At 42.0% G+C, this 20,659-nt stretch overlaps 1 protein-coding gene across 5 annotated transcripts in view; it reads left to right on the forward strand.

The window, feature by feature from the left end:
* The window catches only part of STARD9 (StAR related lipid transfer domain containing 9), a 150,750-nt gene that overhangs the window by 65,726 nt on the left and 64,365 nt on the right, over positions 1-20,659 (forward strand). For all 5 annotated transcript variants that reach the window (XM_030931371.1, XM_030931372.1, XM_030931374.1 and 2 more), the window contains exons 5-9: positions 2,436-2,468; positions 2,555-2,616; positions 3,231-3,343; positions 10,065-10,134; positions 11,559-11,631. In XM_030931371.1, the coding sequence (XP_030787231.1) occupies positions 2,436-2,468; positions 2,555-2,616; positions 3,231-3,343; positions 10,065-10,134; positions 11,559-11,631 (351 nt within the window). The remainder of the gene's footprint in view (positions 1-2,435; positions 2,469-2,554; positions 2,617-3,230; positions 3,344-10,064; positions 10,135-11,558; positions 11,632-20,659) is intronic.

Consider the following 20,659-nt stretch of genomic DNA (forward strand, 5'->3'; position numbering starts at 1 on the left):
TTAAGTGCAGGCTAGAGCTGTGCAGAGATTTGATTATTGTGGCCAAGCTCCAAGCCTACATGTGTTAGATCTGTGTATTAGAAGAAAGCAGGAGAACTAGCTTCTGAGCCGGGGGCTTTCAAAAGTACATAGGATTTAATGAGAGCCTTCCTTTATCACAGAAAATCAGGAGGGCAGAGTTCCTTAAGAATACCTTTTTGTTTTGGATTTAGAAGTATCCTGGTCAGGATGCCAGGCGCAGTGGTTCACACCTATAATCTCAACACTTTGGGGTAGCTGAGGCAGAAAGATCTCTTAAGCCCAGGAATTTGAGAACAGTCTGGGCAACATAGGGAGACCCCATCTCTATAAAAAATACAAAAATTAGCCGGGTGTGGGGGCACATGCCTGTGGTCCCAGCTACTTGGGAGGCTGAGGTGGGAGGATGGCTTCAGCCTGGGAGGTTGAAGTTGCAGTGATCAGCCATATCTTGCCACTGTACTCCAGCCTGGACAACAGAGTAAGAGACCCTGTCTCGGCCAGGTGCGGTGGCTCATTCCTGTAATCCCAGCACTTTGGGAGGCCGAGGCGGGTGGATCACGAGGTCAGGAGTTCAAGGCCAGCCTAGCCAATATGGTGAAACCAAGTCTCTACTAAAAATACAAAAATTAGCCAGATGTGGTGGCATGCACCTGTAATCCCAGCTATCTAGGAGGCTGAGGCATGAGAATCACTTGAACTGGGGAGGCTGAGGTTGCAGTAAGCTGAGACTGTACCATTGCACTCTGGCCTGGGCAATGGGGCAAGACTTCGTCTCAAAAAATAAATAAATAAATAAATAAAAAGAGACCCTGTCTCTAAAAGTATATATATCCTGTTAGGTGGGTAACAAATAAACACTACACAGGAACATTCTATACAACATGATTCCTCTTAGATGATTATCCCTGATGTCTTGGACCTAGCTCATTGCTCACTTTGTCCTGTGTTTAGTGTGATTTCATAGTATTTGACATTAAAAGAATTGGGGCTGGGTGCGTTGGCTCACACCTGTAATCCCAGTACTTTGGGAGGCTGAGGCGGGTGGATCACCTGAGCTCAGGAGTTCGAGACCAGCCTGGCCAACATGGTGAAACCCCATCTCTACTAAAAATATAAAAATTAGCCAGGTGTGATGGCAAGTGCCTGTACTCCCAGCTACTCGGGAAGCTGAGACAGGAGAATTGCTTGAACTCGGGAGATGGAGGTTGAAGTGAGCCGAGATTGTGCCATTGCACTCCAGCCTGGGTAACGAGAGAAAATCTATTTCAAAAAAATAATAATTAAAAAAAAAAAGAAGAAATTGGCTGCTAAACCAAAAGTATAAAGCCCTTAACCGAGTACAAGTTAGCACTGGATACAAGATGAGAAAACTACCTCTTTCTAAATGTGTTTTGTTGTTGTTGTTGTTGTTTTTGTTGTTTTGTTTTTGAGATGGGGTCTCTGTTACCCAGGTTGGAGTGCAGTGGTGCAATCTCAGCTCACTGCAGCCTCTGCCTCCTGGGTTCAAGTGATCCTCCCACCTTAATCTCCTGAGTAGCTGAGACCATAGGCACACGCCTCCATGCCAGGCTAATTTTTTTTGTATTAGCCAGAGACAGGGTCTCCGCAAGTTGCCCAGGCTTGTCTCTTACTCCTGAGCTCAAGTGATCCACCCACCTCAGCCTCCCAAAGTGCTGGGATTACAGGGGTGAGCCACCACACCTGGTCTAAATGTGTATTTTGAATACTCATATACTCCAATCCCCAGGTGTAGGGAGTCTAGGAGGAACATTGGTAAAGTGTTTTTATCCAAGAATAATGTAACCTTCATTGCATAAAAGCAGGTATCTGGGTGTGCTGGCTTCTCTTTTCCTCCTCCTTCTTTTTTTTTTTTTTTTTTTTTTTTTTTTAAATCACAGTCTCGCTCTGTCGCCCAGGCTGGAGTGCAGTAGCATCATCTCAGCTCACTGCTAGCTTCACCTCCTGGGTTCATGCCATTCTCCTGCCTCAGCCTCCCGAGTAGCTGGTACTACAGGTGCCCGCCACCACGCCCGGCTAATTTTTTTTATATTTTAGTAGAGACAGGGTTTCACGTGTTAGCCAGGATGATCTCGATCTCCTGACCTCGTGATCCGCCTGCCTTGGCCTCTCAAAGTGCTGGGATTACAGACGTGAGCCACCACGCCCGGCCTCCTCTTTTCCTTCTTATGGTTGATACATATGCCTCTCATCTGGTACATTTCTTCCTTGAGTGTCTCTCGGAGCACTGGCACATAAAAGTCTTCTATATTCTCTAGTGAAACTGCCTGAAGTGAAGAGGCTAGCACAAGGAGTCCAGGCACCCATCCCCATGCTGAGGATGGTGCCTGGGTATTCGGTGGGGGAGAGCATCATCTTGAGTAAACAATAATGCTTTCCTTTCTTCTGTTCTCCAGGCCTCTGTTGGGCTGACACCACGGATATGTGAGGTATACACTATCTTTTGGCTGGATCCTCTCAAAGTAGGTCTCTGTACAGTTCCTACAATGAAACCCCAACCCTCTGGTTTGTGCAGGGTCTCTTCATCAGGCAGAAAGACTGTGCCTCACTGCCTTCCTCCTGTAGGATAAAAGTAAGGTAAGAATCTACCAAGCTCTGGAACCTACAGTAGTTCTCCTTCCACTCCAAATTCTGCCATGTTCAGCTGTCCTCTCTTTGCTTCCAGAGTCACCACAGGGATGGAGAAAAGCCACAGAAGAAATATCTTGCAGTACAAGAGCTAAGAAACATACTTAGGCCCTTGGTTGTAGAAAACTTAATTTCCTACTCATAGACTTAACAAGCAGGTCTTTCCTTCTGTGGCCCAGCTGACCCTGGCTGTCAAGTAGCCCTTGAGATGCCTTCACAGAACAATAGAGCTCAAGGGTCATGTTTGAAACTCACTCAAGAAACAATCTCTGTGGCCGGGTGTGGTGAATCTGGGAGGCGGAGGTTGCAGTGAGCCGAGATTGTGCCACTGCACTCCAGCCTGTGAGATAGAGAGACTCTGTCTCAAAAATAAAAATACAATTAAAAAAAAACTCTTGTGTATATATGGAAAGAGACTCAAGGGGGAACCTTGGCTTGATTAGTGCCTTGGAATGTCAGACGTGGAGCTGGAACAGGAACTAAGACCTCCTGATTTTTAGCTCAGTGTTGTTTCTACTTTTTTTCAAAATGTAATTATGTTGCCTTTTTCTACTTCTGTCTAGTTTTCTAGAAATCTATAATGAACGGGTGCGGGATCTGTTGAAGCAATCTGGTCAAAAAAAGCCCTATACCCTGCGGGTCAGGGAGCATCCAGAGATGGGGCCCTATGTACAAGGTGAGCTACTGTGGTCCTGGAGATCCGAAAACAAACTGAAGCCTGGGAAGCTCTCCTAATGTTCACTAATTCATTGAACATATGTGTAATGAACACTTATTGTGTGCCAACTACTGTACTAGACACTGAATATGTATTGACAAATAGAGAAGACATGGTCCTGCCCTCAGGCAAGCTTACAATCTAGTGGGTGTGAGTCAGGAAACAAACAATTACAAGTAGTGATAAAGGCTAGTGAATAAATAGATGTCAGTGGCAAAGAACATTGGAAAGTGTTGGTGACCCACCTTTATGGGGTGATCAGGAAGAGCTTCTCTGAGGAGGAAACATTTAAGCTGAGACCTGAAAGGAGTATAGTCATGTGAAGAATGATGTAACAAGGTGAGAAGTGTTTCAGGAAGAGGGAGTGGAATGGACTAGAGCCCTGGGAGAAGGCTTGGTGTTTTCTAGGGGCCAGTGTGGCTAAAGCATGGTGAATGAGAGGGAAAGCTGTAGGGAATGCGGTGGGATCTTCAGGCGCCTGATATAGCAGAGCCTCTACTGGTTCCCTGGTAAACCAGTCCCCTTTCTTTTCCATTGGTGGTGGTAGTAGGTAGGAGAGATAGGGCGAAGTCAGACATCAGACATGGAGTAGGATTTGATGTGTTTCCTAACCAAGTACTCATGTTTGGTGCTTGGTACCATCTGTCTTATATCATTAAGGTAGATCCTGCTATTAAGTAGCAATAGTTGGGTTCTTTTATGGGCGAAGTTTTTACCCTTCCAGGCCACTTATAAGAGTTAATACATGGCCCAGGTGCAATGGCATATGCCTGTAATCCCAACACTTTGGGAGGCTGAGGTGGGTGAATTGCTGGAGGTCAGGAGTTCAAGACCAGCTTGGCCAACATGGTGAAAACTTGTCTCTATTAAAAATACAAAAGATTAGCTGGATATGGCGGCGCATACCTGTAATCCCAGCTACTCGGGAGGCTGAGGCAGGAGAATCGCTTAAACCCGGGAGGCAGAGGTTGCAATGAGTCGAGATTGCGCGACTGCACTCCAGCCTGTGCGACAGAGTGAGACTCCATCTCAAAACAAAACAAAACAAAGTAATATATACATTTTATGTTCCTATAGCAGTATGCTAGTTTATTTTTTATTTATTTTTTTAGCCACAAGGTCTTATTCTGTAGCCCAAGCTGGAATGCAGTGATGCAATCATAGCTCCCTGCAACCTGAACTCCTGGGCTCAAGTGATCCTTTCGCCCCAGTCTCCCAAGTAGCTAGGGCTACAGGCGTGCACCTAGGCAGCTAATTTTTAAATTTGCTGTAGAGATGGGATCTCACTATGTTGCCCAGGCTGGTCTTGAACTCCTGGACTTAACTGATCCTCCCACCTCAGCTTCCTAAAGTGCTAGGATTATAGATGTGAGCCAGCCTGCGCCTGGCTGTAGTATGCTAATTTAAATCCTGATAAGGAGCAGGACATGAACAATCAAGAGCTGCTGTTCTCTGGTCAGGGCATGGCAAATGGATGATACAATAGGTATGCCAGTGACTGATTCTGCTACCTGTGTCTTTCCCCAAATGTTTAATCATAAATGGCAGCTTAGAAACAACAACAAAAATACCATTTCCCTTGCTAGGAACCAGTTTAAGTTTGCTCTGTAAAACTCTGTAACCAGTTTAAGTTTGCTCTGTAAAACTCTATGGGTATACATATCTGTGTAAAGCAATACTTTCAAGGCAGACCATGAGTCGATGCAGCGGTATCAAACTTCTCATCTTAAAAGTCTGTGTGGGCTGGGTGTGGTGGCTCACGCCTGTAATCCCAACACTTTGGGAGCCTTAGGCAGTTGGATCACAAGGTCAGGAGATTGACACCATCCTGGCCAACATGGTGAAACCCTGTCTCTACTAAAAATACAAAAAATTAGCCAGGCATGGTGGCACATACCTGTAGTTCCAGCTAGTCAGGAGGCTGAGGCAGGAGAATTGCTTGAACCCGGGAGGCCGGAGGTTGCAGTGAGCCGAGATCGCTCAGCTGCATGCACTCCAGCCTGGCGACAGAGCAAGACTCCGTCTCAAAAAAAACAAGTGTGTGTGTACGTGTGGGAGGAGTAACCAGAGGAGAACTCGGACATAGTTCAGATATCCGCATTATACAGAAAACAGTGAAATCTGGAGAAAGTTAAAGGTTGTTCCCAAAGTCACACAGCTAGAGTTGGGACAGAATTGAAACTGGGAAACTGGCACTGGACTGGAAGAGAGGAATGGAACAGAATCCTGAACACCAAGAGCCTAGAGAGAGGCCTAGGATCCTAGATTATTTGATTGGCATAGTGCCTGCAACCCAGAAAATATGATTCTTGCAAGGTCATACAGCTTGGGTCATATGTCAAATGTCAATGACAGGATCAGGACTCAAATCTCAGGGTTCATGGTGCAAAGTTCAGGACACTTTTGAATACCTTTATGGAGTGAACCCTTGAGGGGAAGGAGGTAAGAAATGCTAAATTCCAAACCAGTGAAAAATCTCTTAGATTCTGTGTCACAAGTTTCTTGAACCACTCTGGACATTCTTAAACCTTTACAAATACTGGTGGACATTTCTTAGTGAAGGAGCCATGAGCTGAAATAGTATAGAACCCGCCTTGGAAGCTAGGACCCTGAGTAGTCACACTGAACTACGTTATTCCCATCACCACCCTCTAATGAGATCTTAGTAAACTTTTTTAAAAAAATGTTTTCTTTCTTTATTGATATATATCTTATCTATCTGCCCGTCCATCTGTCTTAAGGCTCATCCATTCTGTGAATATGACTTTAAAGTGGAAAGTGGTTTCTGGCTTGAAACCAATTCTACAGAAATTTATTGAGTACCTACAAGATGCCTATAGTATTCCGGGTGCCATGGGAAATATGAAAATATAAGCCCTTAAAGAACTTGCAGTTCCAGTTCAGAATTGTGAGATGGACCTTGATAGCTACGTAAATCCAAAGAAAGGAAAGGAGTAGCCTTTCCATTAAAAAGTTTATTAATTAGATGAGAGATTAAGTTGAAATCTGAAATGCACAATGGCCTGCCCAAAGCACACTTAAGAGGCCAGTGGTTATAGGATGTAAACTGATATCTAAGTGAGACAAAGACAGTACTGTATTTTCACTGTGGTCTTTATTTTAATGTAAAGGTACAGGTGCAAACCAAGAGAAACTTGAGAAAAATTCTGTATTTCCTATATACTCAATCTGTAAGTCACAGGAGTTTCCCCCCAACCCCAACCATTTAGTTCTTGTGCCTTTTTTTTTCTTACCTTTCTGCATAAACTAGGACCTCTAGTACAATAGTAAATAAAAGTGGTGAGTCTTGTTCTCAGAGGAAAGCTTCACCATTTTACCATTAAGTAATATATTTGCAATAGTGATTATTTTTAAGAGATATTCTATATGCTTCTCGAACTGTGGTGAAGGACCAGTTTTTTTTGTGGTGGTGTTTTGTTTTTGGATCAGAGTCTCACACTGTCACCCAGGCTGGAGTGCAGTGGCACGATTGTGACTCACTGCAGCCTCAAACTCCTGGACTCAGGCAGTCCTCCTACCTCAGCCTCCCAAGTAGCTGATAATACAGACATGTGCCATCGTGCCAGCTAACTGTTTTTTATTTTTTCTTTTAGAGATGGGGTCTTGCTATGTTGCCCAGGCTAGAAGAACCAGTTTTTTTTTTTTTAAATTCCAATCTTTGCCATATTAATACATTTATAAAATAAGGATGAATTACTAGAAAAATGAATGAAAGCAATGTCTTAATTACAAGCCCCGAATCTTCTTTACTAGATTCCACGGATATAAAATTACTCCATCAAAGTTACCCTTTTATTGTTTTTGATTTTGTTTTTTACTCTGTCACCCAGGCTGGAGTGCAGTGGTAGGATCTCGGCTCACTGCAACCTCCGCCTCCCAAGTTCAAGCAATTCTGCTGTCTCAGCCTCCTGAGTAGCTGGGATTACAGGCACGCATCACCATGCCTGGCTAATTTTTGTATTTTTAGTAGAGATGGGGTTTTACCTGATTGGTCAGGCTGGTCTCGAACTCCTGACCTCAGGTGATACACCCGCCTTGGCCTCCCAAAGTGCTGGGATTACAGGCATGAGCCACAACGCCTGGACTGCTTTTCTTATTCTTGAAGGTAAAGTTCACTGAGTATAGAATTTTTAATTAATGGCTATTTTCTTTTAGTCGTTAAATTTTATACCATTGTCTTCTGTTTTCCACTGTTTTTGCTGAGAAGTCTTCTCTTAGTCTAATTTTTTCAATATTTTTCCTTTAGTCTTTGAACAGTTTATTATGATCTACTTAGGGGTAGATGCAGGATTTTAAAAAATCATGCTGGGATTTTTGAATCGTGCTTTTGTATCTTTTTTATCAGTTTTAGAAAGTTCTTAGCCATTACCTTTCCTTTTTCTCCCCCCCTTCCCTCCACTACCATTACTGCTTATAATATTCCTTCTACCCCATTCTTCTCTTGGGACTCTAATTACAGGTATGTTAGGCCTATTCTCTGTATACTCTGAGTCTTACCGTTTCTTCTATATTTAATTAATTAATTAGACATGGAGTCTTGCTAATGTTGCCCAGACTGGTTTTGGACTCCTGGGCTCAAGGGACCCTCCTGCCTCAGCCTCTCAAGTAGCTGAGATCATAGGTGTGCACTACCACACCTAGCCTCCATTTTTTTTTTTTTTTTTTTTTTTTTTTTTTTTTTTTGAGATGGAATCTTGCTCTGTCACCCAGGCTGGAGTGCAATGGCTCGATCTCGTCTCATTGCAACCTCCACCTCCCGAGTTCAAGTGATTCACCTGCCTCGGTCTCCTGAGTAGCTGGGATTACAGTCACATGCCACCACCCCCAGCTGATTTTTGTATTTTCATTAGAGGTGGGGTTTTACCATGTTGGTCAGGCTGGCCTTGAACTCCTGACCTTGTGATCCGCCCACCTCAGCCTCCCAAAGTGATGGGATTACAGGCGTGAGCCACTGCACCCGGCTGCCTCCATATTTTTAATCTTTTGTCTCTCTGTGCTAAATTTTGAGTATGTTTCTGATCTGTCTTCTTGCTCACTCATTCTTTCTTCAGCTATGTCTAACCTGCTATTAACCTTTATATTGAGTTTTTATTTTCACTTACAGTATTATTTCTCAGATATCCATTTTATTATTTCATTTTAGTTTCCAAGTTTACAATCTTGTCTTTCAGCTCCTTGAAAATAGTAAGCAGAGTTACTTTTTTTTTTTGAAATGAAGTTTTGCTCTTATTGTCCAGGCTGGAGTGCAATAGTGAAATCTCAGCTCACTGCAGCCTCTGCCTCCTGGGTCCAAGTGATTCTCCTGCCCCAGGCTCCTGCGTAGCTTGGACTATAGGCTCCTGCCACCACATCCGGCTAATTTTTTGTTTTTTTGGTAGAGGTGGGGTTTCACCATCTTGGCCAGGCTGGTCTTGGAACTCCTGACCTCATGATCTACCTGCCTCGGGCTCCCAAAGTGCTGGGATTACAGGCGTGAGCCACCGAGCCTGCCCCGCTGCCCCCCCCCCGCCCCCACTTTTTTTGAGACAGAATTTCACTCTTGTTACCCAGGCTGGAGTGCAATGGTGCGATCTCCACTCTCCGCAACCTTCACCTCCCAGGTTCAAGGGATTCTCCTGCCTCAGCCTCCCAAGTAGCTGGGATTACAGGCCTGCCCCATCACGCCCAGCTGATTTTGCATTTTTAGCAGAGACAGTGGTTCTCTGTTCTCCAGGCTGGTCTCAAACTCCTGACCTCGGGTCTGCCTGCCTCAGCCTCCCAAAGTGCTAGGATCACAGGCATGAGTCACAGCACCCAGCCTTCAGAGTTACTTTTAAATTGACATGGTAGCTTCGGTATCTGGATCTTTCTTGGATTGTTTTCTATTGACTATTATTTTTGTTGGTTTCATTTATGTTACTTTGTTATTTTCGGTGTAATTGTATTTAGTAATAAGCCCATGAAGTTACTTTGTCTTTGAATCTCTAATACAGAGATTCTCTAGAACAGTTGGGAAGGCCTTTGGGACTTGGTTAGTAACCAGCCATGAAGATTTACTTTCATACCCATAGGCTCCTCTTCACCTGTCTAAAGCCCCTCCCCATTCTATAGTGGCTAAATTTAAGTCTCACTTCTTCTATAGAGCCTGCCCTGACAACACCTCTGATCTCCTCATGTATCATCTTTCCAACTTCTGTGGCGCTTGGCCATATTGTCTTGTGTAGTGTAACTTACCATGATTGTAAACTGTGGGAGGACAGAGACAAGTGTACTGTGTATTTTGTATGCCAAACCGAGTCTGCCACCTTGTGGGGAAAACAACACTGGCCTACCTCAGGGACTTTGTGAGGGCCAAATGAGATAATATATGAGTTCTTATAACCTGTATAGCAGAATTGTAAGGAATTATAGTTGTTGTTAGCATATGGTCTATATGAATTATAGACCATAATCTCTGTGACAGCAGAGACCTATATTCCTAGAGCCTATCATATACCTGACAAGAGGTTTCCAATAAATATTTCTTGATTTAATTTATTATCTGAATGAATTTGGCCAGATTCCCTCATTTTTGTCTATTAAATAATATGAAATAGGAATGATAAAGACTTACAAGAAAAGGTTAAACTTTACTAAAAATTTCCTTTAATTTCTTTTTTCTGTTTCACAAACCCGATAGGTTTATCTCAACACGTAGTTACCAATTACAAGCAAGTAATCCAACTCTTAGAGGAGGGAATTGCAAACAGGTTTGTTTGTTTCTATCATTCTTTTATCCTCACACTCCTATCCTGTGTTCCTGTTTCCCTTTGGGGAGTGTATAATGACACTTAAAATTGTCTCTGTGTGTAGAGGTGTTCACAACCAGGAGGCTCTTCCCAGAACAGTAATGTTCCCAGGTTAAGGGGTGGTGACTAAGATTTAGTCTCTTCTCACTAGTAATGAAGCTGGAATCTGTTCTGGACGTAGTAATATTAGGCAGTAAGCCCAAGGAATTTACTTTGTTTAGAGCTTCTAAATTTGGAAGAAAAGATTCTTACCTGCATTGTCCTCTCCTCAGGTTTGATAGATATAAGGACGAATATAGTGTAAAAGTTTCAGAAAACCATTTTTTTTCTAGTTTTGCATACTTATAAGGTAGCCCCCCGAAAGACTGTTTTGAATCTGCTATGAATAACCAGGTGCTATAGATTCCCCTAAAAGCTATAGTAAATTGTAATAACATGCCGTGTTGTAAGTTAGTATGAAATACCTAGAATATTACTAGTAAATGTCCCTAAAAAAGGCTTTTTTCCCTGGGGTAAAAAAGTCTATAGAGCCTTCTATTTATCCTGTTAATAGCAGGACCAAGTTAATTGAACAGAAAGGAAGAAATTTATATTTAACATTCTCCTGAGCTTCATGGAACTCTCCTGGAGACACTTGCTTCTGGTCTTCAGGATACCCTGAGCTCCGTGATTTTTCAGTGTCAGACTTGAATCATGAGACTAGCCTCTAGATTTTGGCCCTTTTCTTCAATTCTCCAGATCCTCTGAGAACAGAACACAGTGAGATGCTGTTAGATAAAGGAAAACCTCTCCTGACTTTGAAGGTTAACACTGTAATGGATTTCTAAGGGAGATATGAATTCTACGTGGCTTAAGCATGATATTGATGTGATTTGAGATCTCATTTCCAAGATCTTTCTGACGCTGTAGAATTAATATTTGATTAATAGAATTTGATTAAACACAGAATATTAATTCAAAACTTACCTTCTCTGTCTTTGAGGTACCTTCTCAGCAAGCTCTCTACATCCACTTTTCTTATTAAAATGGGTCTAAAAATAAAATAAAGTGAAAGAATAAAATAAAATGAGTCTATCTTGGGCCTGTTCTTCCAGGTTGATGACGCTCTAGTCTTCATTTCTCTTTACACTCGAATTTTTGCTTCTATTGCTTAAAAAAAAAGTTTCAGTGTAGTTTAGTATGAAACTCTGCTCCGTTTTATTCTCAGATAGCACCTAGCGTGCTGCTTCTGCCCTCTTTGGACTATTCCTCTTTACAAAACTGAACTAAATATGATTCTCATCTGTGAACCTCAGCACTAACATTTCTTGTATTCCCTATAGATCCTTAAGAATCCACCATGTGTGATCAATCCTTGTCCTAACAGTTTTTTCTTGTATACACAGAATCACAGCAGCCACCCATGTTCATGAGGCCAGCAGCAGATCCCATGCCATTTTCACTATCTACTACACGCAGGTTGGTAACCCCTTATGTTTGGTGAGATTTCTTCCTCTCCTTGTACCTTTAAACCACTTTCTTGTCTTCTTTCCTATTTCTGTTTGTTTGTTTTTGATACAGGGTCTCACTCTGTTGCCCAGACTGCAGTGCAGTGGTGTAATCTCGGCTCACCACAACCTCTGCCTCCCAGGCTCAAGTGATTCTCCTGCCTCAGCCTCCCAAGTAGCTGGGATTATAGGCACGCGCCACCACGCCCAGCTAATTTTTTTTGTATTTTTAGTAGAGATGGGATTTCACCAGGTTGGCCAGACTGATCTCAAACTCCTGACCTCAAATTATCCACCTGACTCGGCCTGCCTAAGTGCTGGAATTACAGATGTGAGCCACCACCCCCGGCCCTATTTCTTTTCCTTTTCTCCTACTCTCACATTTATAGGTCCTCTGATAGAACCTAATATTATAAACCGAATTTACACACAATCCATTAAGCTGTACACCCAGAATGGGTAGAAGCGTTTTATAAAGACTAATCAAAATATCTTCTGCTTGTATTTATTTTTAACATTTAACAACACTTTCACATCTGTGTGATCATTGTGGACATTTAAAACAAAAGGTTGAAAAGAAAATAAGCATTAAAATGAAATATTAGAAGATTCACTTCCATTATGATGGAATGAGGAGGTCAAGTCATATCCCCAGAAAGCAACTATAAAGCTGGACAAAATCCTTTTCTGTGGTCTGAAAATAGATTAAAGGAATGTAACAAAGTGAGGAGCACCACACCCAAAATAAAACAATGACCAAAAACTTCCTAAATTTGTGAAAATAATTTAGAGATCTAAGAAGCTCAAAGGACTCCAAGTAAAATAAACACAAAGAGATCCACACCTAGACACATCATATTTAACCTGTTGAAAGACAAAGAGAAAATCTTAAAAACAGCTAGAGAAAAGTGACTCATATAGGAGAACAATTACATGATGAATGGCTGACTTCTCATTAGAAGCATTGAACCCTAGAAGGCAGGGTGTTGAGAGAATGTAAAAAACTGTCAATAAGAACATTCCCAGATTGGGGGGGGAAAAAAAAAGTAGAATTTATCGGCAGTAGACTTACCTGACAAGAAAACTAAATGAAATCTTCTAGGCTGAAAGAAAGTGATATTAGAAAGTATCTTAAATCTATAGGAGACAGTGAAATATCTGGGAATGGTAAATGTGTGAGTAAATATAAAAAAACCTACATTCTTTCTCATTTCTTCTCCTGACGTCAATAAAAGAAATTACGTAAAACCACAGTTATAATAATGCATTTTTGTACATTGTCATATATGAAAACAGCACAAGGGAAGTGAAATACATATTTAAGTAGAGTTTATATTTTACAGGAATTAAGTTAGTATTTGAAGTAGATCATAAAGATACATATTGTAATCTGGAGAGCAACTACTAAGAAAATAGCTCAAAAACATAATTTTAAAAATCAGCATTTCTTCTGCCGTCTCTGGGCAAAAAACCCAACAGAAATTAAAATGGTACATATTAATAAAAATACTTAACAGTTAAAGGCAGTGGAGGAAGAGCAAGAACAAAGGAGATATGAGACATAGAAAAAAAAATCAGACATGGATGGTTCTGAGCACATCAATAATTATTAAATGCATTAAGTGTGAATTCCCTAAGGTACAGATTTTCAAATTGCATAAAAGCAAGACCCAACTATATGCTGTCTATAAGAAACACACCTTAGAACCACAGACACAGTTTGAAAGTAAAAGGATGGGAAAAGATACACCCTAAAAATAGTAACCATAAGTCCTAGTCAGAGTAATGAGACAAAAGAAAGAAAGAAAGGGCATCCAGATCAGTAAAGAGGAAGTAAGACTGTTGCTATTTGCTGACAACATGATTGTATATCTAGAAAACTCTAAAGATTTATTCAAAGAGCTCCTGGAACTGGTAAATGAATTCAGCGAAGTTTCAAGATACAAAATTAATGCACGTAAATCAGTAGCCCTGCTGTATACCAACAGCAAGCAAGCTGAGAATCAAATCAAGAACTCAACGTTTTTTACAATAGCTGCAAAAAAAAAAAAAAAAAAAAAAAACACTTAGGAATATACTTAACCGAGGAGGTGACAGACGTCTACAACGAGAACTACAAAACATTGCTGAAAGAAATCATAGATGACACAAACAAATGGAAACATATCTATGCTCATGGATGGATAGAATCAGTATTGTGAAAATGACCATACTGCCTAAAGCAGTCTACAAATTCAATGCAATCCCCATCAAAATACCACCATCGTTCTTCACAGAACTAGAAAAGACAGTCCTAAAATTCATATGGAACCAAAAAAGAGCCCACATAGTCAAAGCAAGATTAAGCAAAAAGAACAAATCTGGGCCAGGCACAGTGGCTCATGCCTGTAATCCCAGCACTTTGAGAGGCCAAGGCAGGTGGATCACTTGAGGTCAGGAGTTTGAGACCAGCCTGGCCAACATGGTGAAACCCCCCTCTACTAAAAATAGAAAAAATTAGCTGGGGGTGATGGTGGGCACCTGTAATCCCAGCTACTCGGGTGGCTGAGGCAGGAGAATCTATTGAACCTGGGAGGCAGAGGTTGCAGTGAGCCGAGATCATGCTGCTGCACTCCAGCCTGGGCAACAGAGTGAGACTTTGACTCAAAAACAACAACAAAACCAAATCTGGATGCATTACATTACCCAACTTCAAAGTATACTAGAAGGCCAATAGTTACCAAAACAGCATGGTACTGGGACAAAAACAGGCATATAGACCGATGGAACAGAATAGAAAATGCAGAAATAAAGCCAAATACTTACAGTCAACTAATCTTCGACAAAGCAAACAAAAATGTGAAGTGGGGAAAGGACACCCTATTCAACAAATGTTGCTGGGATAATTGGCAAGCCACGTGTAGGGGAATGACACTGGATCCTCATCTCTCACATTATACAAAAATGAACTCAAGATGGATCAAAGACTTAAATATAAGACCTAAAACCATAAAACTTCTAGAAGATAACATTGGAAAAATCCTTCTAGATGTTGGCTTAGGCAAAGACTTCATGAGCAAGAATCCAAAAGCAAATGCAACAAGAAGAAAGATAAATAGATGGGACTTAAATAAAACAAAAATCTTCTACACAGCAAAAGAAGTAATCATCAGAGTAAACAGCCCACAGAATGGGAGAAAATCTTTGCAATCTATGCATCCTACGAAGGACTAATATCCAGAATCTACAAGGAACTCAAACAAATCAAGAAAAAAACAGTGCCATCAAAAAGTAGGCTAAGGACATGAATAAACAGTTCTCAAAAGAAGATACACAAATGGCAACAAACATAAGGAAAAAAAAAGGTCAACATCACTGATTATCAGGGAAATGCAAATCAAAACCACAGTGCAATACCACCTTACTCCTGCAAGAATGGCCATAATCAAAAAATCAAAAAAGAGGCTGGGTCGGTGGCTCACACCTGTAATCCCAGCACTTTGGGAGGTTGAGCCAGGTGGATCACCTGAGGTCAGGCGTTCGAGACCAGCCTGGCCAGGGTGGTGAAATGCTGTATCTACTAAAAATACAAAAATTAGCTGTGTGTGGTGTCACGCTCCTGCAGTCCCAGCTACTCATGAGGCTGAGGCCAGAGAACTGCTTGAACCTGGGAGATAGAGGTTGCAGTGAGACAAGATCGTGCCACTGCACTCCAGCCGTCTCAGAAAAAAAGATGTTGGCGTGGATATGGTGAAAAGGGAACGCTTTTACACTGTTGGTGGGAATATAAACTAGTACCACCGTTATGGAAAACAGTGTGGAGATTCCTTAAAGAACTACGAGTAGATTTACCCAGAGGAAAAGAAGTCATTATATGAAAAAGATACTTGCACATGCATGTTTTAGCAGCACAATTCACATTTGCAAAAATATAGAACCAGCCCAAATGTCCATCAGTCAGTGAGTGGATAAAGAAAATGTGGTATATGTATACTGTGGAATACTACTCAGCCATAAGAAGGCACGAAATAATAGCATTTGCAGCAACCTGGATGGAATTGGAGACCATTATTCTAAGTACAGTACCTCAGGAATGGAAAACCAAACATATCTTCTCACTCATAAGTGGGAGTTAAGCTATGAGGACACAGAAGCATAGAATGATACAAAAGCATAAGGACATGTAGGCATAAGGACACAATGGTATATGAATAAGAATGGACTTTGGGGACTTGTGGGAAAGGGGGGTAAGGGATAAAAGACTATACCTTGGATACAAGGTACACTGTTTGATGGGTGCACCAAAATCCCAGAAATCACCACTAAATAATTTATTCATGTAACCAGACACCATCTCTTCCTCCAAAACCTATTGAAAAATTTTAAAAAGTAAGCATATGAGAACTGGAGTGGTATTTTAATGTCAGGCAAAAAAATAGGTTTTAAGGCTGGGCGTGGTGGCTCAAGCCTGTAATCCCAGCACTTTGGGAAGCTGAGGTGGATGGATCGCCTGAGGTCAGGAGTTTGAGACCAGCCTGGCCAACATGGTGAAACTCCATCTCTACTAAAAATACAAAAAAAAAAAAAATTAGCCAAGCATGTGGTCCCAGCTACTTGGAAGGCTGAGGCTGGAGAATCACTTGAATCCAGGAGGCAGAAGTTGCAGTGAGCTGAGATTGCACCATCGCACTCCAGCCTGGGCAACAAGAGCGAGATTCCGTCTTTATTTATTTATTTATTTATTTATTTATTTTTTTGAGACGGAGTCTGGCTCTGTTGACCAGGCTGGAGTGCAGTGGCCGGATCTCAGCTCACTGCAAGCTCCGCCTCCCGGGTTCACGCCATTCTCCTGCCTCAGCCTCCCGAGTAGCTGGGACTACAGGCGCCCGCCAACTCGCCCGGCTAGTTTTTTGTATTTTTTAGTAGAGAGGGGGTTTCACCGTGTTAGCCAGGATGGTCTCGATCTCCTGACCTCGTGATCCGCCCGTCTCGGCCTCCCAAAGTGCTGGGATTACAGGGTTGAGCCACCGCGCCCGGCCTTCCGTCTTTAAAAAAAAAAAAAAAAAATTGGTTTTAAGACAAATACTAGAGACAGGACTATTTCATAATGACAAAGGGTCAGTCAGTACATTGAAGAAATATAACATTTATAAATGTATGCACTCTGAACAACCAAACCTCAAAATGCATGAAAAAACTGATGGAATTGAAAGATTAAAATAGTTCAACAATGGTTGGATATTTTAGTACCTAATTTCCAGTAGTAGGTAGATAACCAAACAGAAATTAGTGAGGAAATAGAAGATTTGAGCAACATTATCAAACTATGTGACCTGACATTTTCAGAACACTTCATTCAACATCACAGAATCCACATATTTTCAAGTGCACGTGGAGCATTCTCTGAGATAAACCCTATGCTTCCTAAAGCTAAAGTAACCAAGATAGTGTGGTGGTAGTGTTAAGATAAATAGATTACGGGAACAGAATAGAGTCCAAAATAGTCTCATACATATATAGGCGACTGATTTTTAATAAAGTTGCAAAGGTGATTCAGTGGAGAAAATATCTTTTCAGCAAGTGATGGGAGACCAGTTGGATGTCTATATGAAAAAAAAGTTTGATCTATATTTTGCACTTTATCAAAAAGTTAACTCATTGAATCATAGATCTAAGTGGGAAACCTGAAACTATTAAACTTTAGAAGATAACTTAGGAGAACCTTTGTGATTTTTGATTAGGCAAAGGTTTTATAGATATGGCACTGAAAACACAAATTGAGGCCGGGTGCGGTGGCTCAAGCCTGTAATCCCAGCACTTTGGGAGGCCGAGGCGGGCGGATCACGAGGTCAGGAGATAGAGACCATCCTGGCTAACACGGTGAAACCCTGTCTCTACTAAAAACTACAAAAAACTAGCCGGGCAAGGTGGCGGAGCCTGTAGTCCCAGCTACTCGGGAGGCTGAGGCAGGAGAATGGCGTGAGCCCGGGAGGCGGAGCTTGCAGTGAGCTGAGATCCGGCCACTGCACTCCAGCCTGGGCGACAGAGCGAGACTCCGTCTCCAAAAAAAAAAAAAAAAAAAAAAAAAAAAACACAAATTGAACAAAAATACAAATTGAAATTTGGAGTTAATCAAAATTTCAAACTTTTGCACTTTTATAATTTTTTTTGAGACAGGGTCACACTCTGTCACCCAGGCTAGAGTGCAGTGGCACAATCATGGCTCACTGCAGCCTCAACCTCCCGGGCTCAAGCAATCCTCCCACCTCAGCCTCCGAAGTAGCTGGGACTTACACGTGTGTGTGTGTATACACTTACAGTGTACAAAATAACTTTTTTATTATTATTTTTTTTTGTAGAGACAAGATCTTGTTATATTGCCCAGGCTGGTCTTAAATCCCTAGGCTCAAGTGATCCTCCTGCCTCAGCCTCCCAGAACACTGAGATTACAGGCATGACCCACCATGCATGGCCTTTTGCACTTTTTTTTTAAATAATGATACTGAGTCTTGCTCTGTCTCCCAGGCTGGAGCACAGTGGCATGATCTTGACTCATTGCAACCTCCACCTCCCGGGTTCAAGTAATTCTCCTGCCTCAGTCACCTAAGTAGCTGGGATTACAGGCACGCATTACCATGCCTGGCTAATTTTTGTATTTTTAGTAGAGATGGGGTTTCACCATGTTGGCCAGGCTGGTCTCGAACTCCTGACCTGAAGCAATCCAGCTTGCCTCTGCCTCCCAAAGTCCTGGGATTACAGGCATAAACCACCGTGCCTGGCCCCTTTTTTCTCTCTTGAAGACACTGTTAGGAGAATAAAAAGAAATGCAGGCCAGGTGCAGTAGTTCATGCCTATAATCCCACAACTTTGTGAGGCCGAGGCAGGTGGATCACTTGAGGTCAGGAGTTTGAGACCAGCCTGGCTAAGAGGGTGAAAACCGTGTCTCTACTAAAAATACAAAAATTAGCCAGGCTTGGTGGCATGCACCTGTAATCCCAGCTACTTGGGAGGCTGAGGAGGAGAATTGCTTGAACCCAGCAGGTGGAGGTTGCAGTGAGCCGCGATCGTGCCACTGCACCCCAGCTGGGTGAAAGAGCAAGGCTCCCTCTCAAAAAAAAAAAAAAAAAAAAAAAAAAAACCGACAGATAGGTAGAACTTTGCTGAACATACATCCGATGAGGGAATTATATCCAGAATAGATGAAGAACTCTAAACACCATAAGAAAACAACTCAAAACAATGGCAACAATTTTGAACTGACATTTCACTAAACAAAATACGCTAGTGACAATTAAGTACTTGCAAAAATTCCCAGCATCCTTATTCATTAGGGAAACACAAATTAGAACCAAACGAGATGCCACTACCCACCTTTTAACATGGCTAAAATACTAAGTATCAGCAAGATTGCGTAGGAGCAGGAGTTTTCATACACTGCTCTATTGGTGGGAATGTAAATGGTGTAACAACTTTGGAAAAGAATTTAGCAAGTTTTTTTTTTTTTTTTTGGGAGATGGTGTACTCACTCTATCACCCAGGCTGGAGTTTAGTGACATGATCTTGGCTCACTGCAACCTCTGCCTCCCGGGTTCAAGCGATTCTCCTGCCTCAGCTTCCTGAGTAGCTGGGACTACAGGCACATGCCACCATGCTGGGCTAATTTTTGTATTTGTAGTAGAGACGGGGTTTCACCATGTTGGCCAGGATGGTCTCAATCTCCTGACCTTGTGATCCACCCGCCTCCGCCTCCCAAAGTGCTGGAATTACAGGCGTGACTCATCGTGCCCAGCCTAGCAGTTTCTTAAAAAGTTAAATATATAACTACCACATGACCCAGCAATTCTACTCCTAGGTGTTTATCCAAGAGAAATGTCCACAAAAAGATGTACACAAATATCCATAACTGTTATTTGTAATTACCCCAAAATGGAAACAACCCACACATCTATCAAAAGACAAATGGATAACTATGGTATATCCACACAATGGAGTAATAGCAGTAAAAATGAATAAACTGTTGATGCATGCCTTAACATGGATGAATCTCAAAATAATTATGTACAGTGAAAAGAGCCAGACATTGTATGATTCTATTTATATGAAACACTCTGAAAAGGCAGACTTTCAGACATAGAAAGTTAAGTGATTGCTTCAAGCTGGGGATGGGAACAGAGATTGATTGCCAAGACTTGAGGGATTTGGGGATTATTTGAAATGTTCTAAAACTACAGTCAGTTGATGATGTATAACATTAACAATTTCTGGTCGGTGCAGTGGCTCATGCCTGTATTCTCAACACTTTGGGAGGCCGAGGCAGGCAGATCACCTGAGGTCAGGAGTTTGAGACCAGCCTGGCCAAAATGGGGAAACCCTGTCTCTGCTAAAAATACAAAATTAGCCGGGCCTAGTGGTGCATGCCTATAATCTCAGCTACTTGGGAGGCTGAGGCAGGAGAATCAATTAAACCTGAGAGGCAGAGGTTGCAGTGACCTGAGTTCGCGCCGTTGCACTCCAGCCTGGGTAACGAGCAAAACTCTCTCAAAAACAAACAAACAAAAAAATCCCAAAAATTAATTTCTAAAACAAAGTAACAAAATCCACATTGAATCAGGGTGGGGGTCAGAGTAGTTTCTTCTTGGGGGCTGGATGCCACTAAATAGAACTTATAGGGCAGAGTTTCTGCCCGGGCAAGGTGCTGTGACTGAGGTTAGCAAGAGGCCATCAGAGGCCACCCACATGCTGTGGCTCTCTGCTAGTAAGAGTCAGAGCCCCCTGGGAGAGAGTTGAGCATTTGCATGGTAAATTGTACTGAAATTCCTGATGCCCCTGAAAGTTATGCTTAGTGAGCTTCATGGAAGTTTGCTTAGTCTGTAAGTTCTGCTGGTGTTTTTGTTTTGTTTTGTTTTTAAAGTGATGATCCAGGGCCCTATTGAGTTTATCTGTCAGATATTGAGAACTCATCTGGTTTGCATCACATTAGAATACAGATTTGTTGCCGGGCGTGGTGGCTCACGCCTGTA

The sequence above is a fragment of the Rhinopithecus roxellana genome, chromosome 5 (assembly GCF_007565055.1).
Source record: "Rhinopithecus roxellana isolate Shanxi Qingling chromosome 5, ASM756505v1, whole genome shotgun sequence".
Lineage (NCBI taxonomy): Eukaryota > Metazoa > Chordata > Mammalia > Primates > Cercopithecidae > Rhinopithecus > Rhinopithecus roxellana.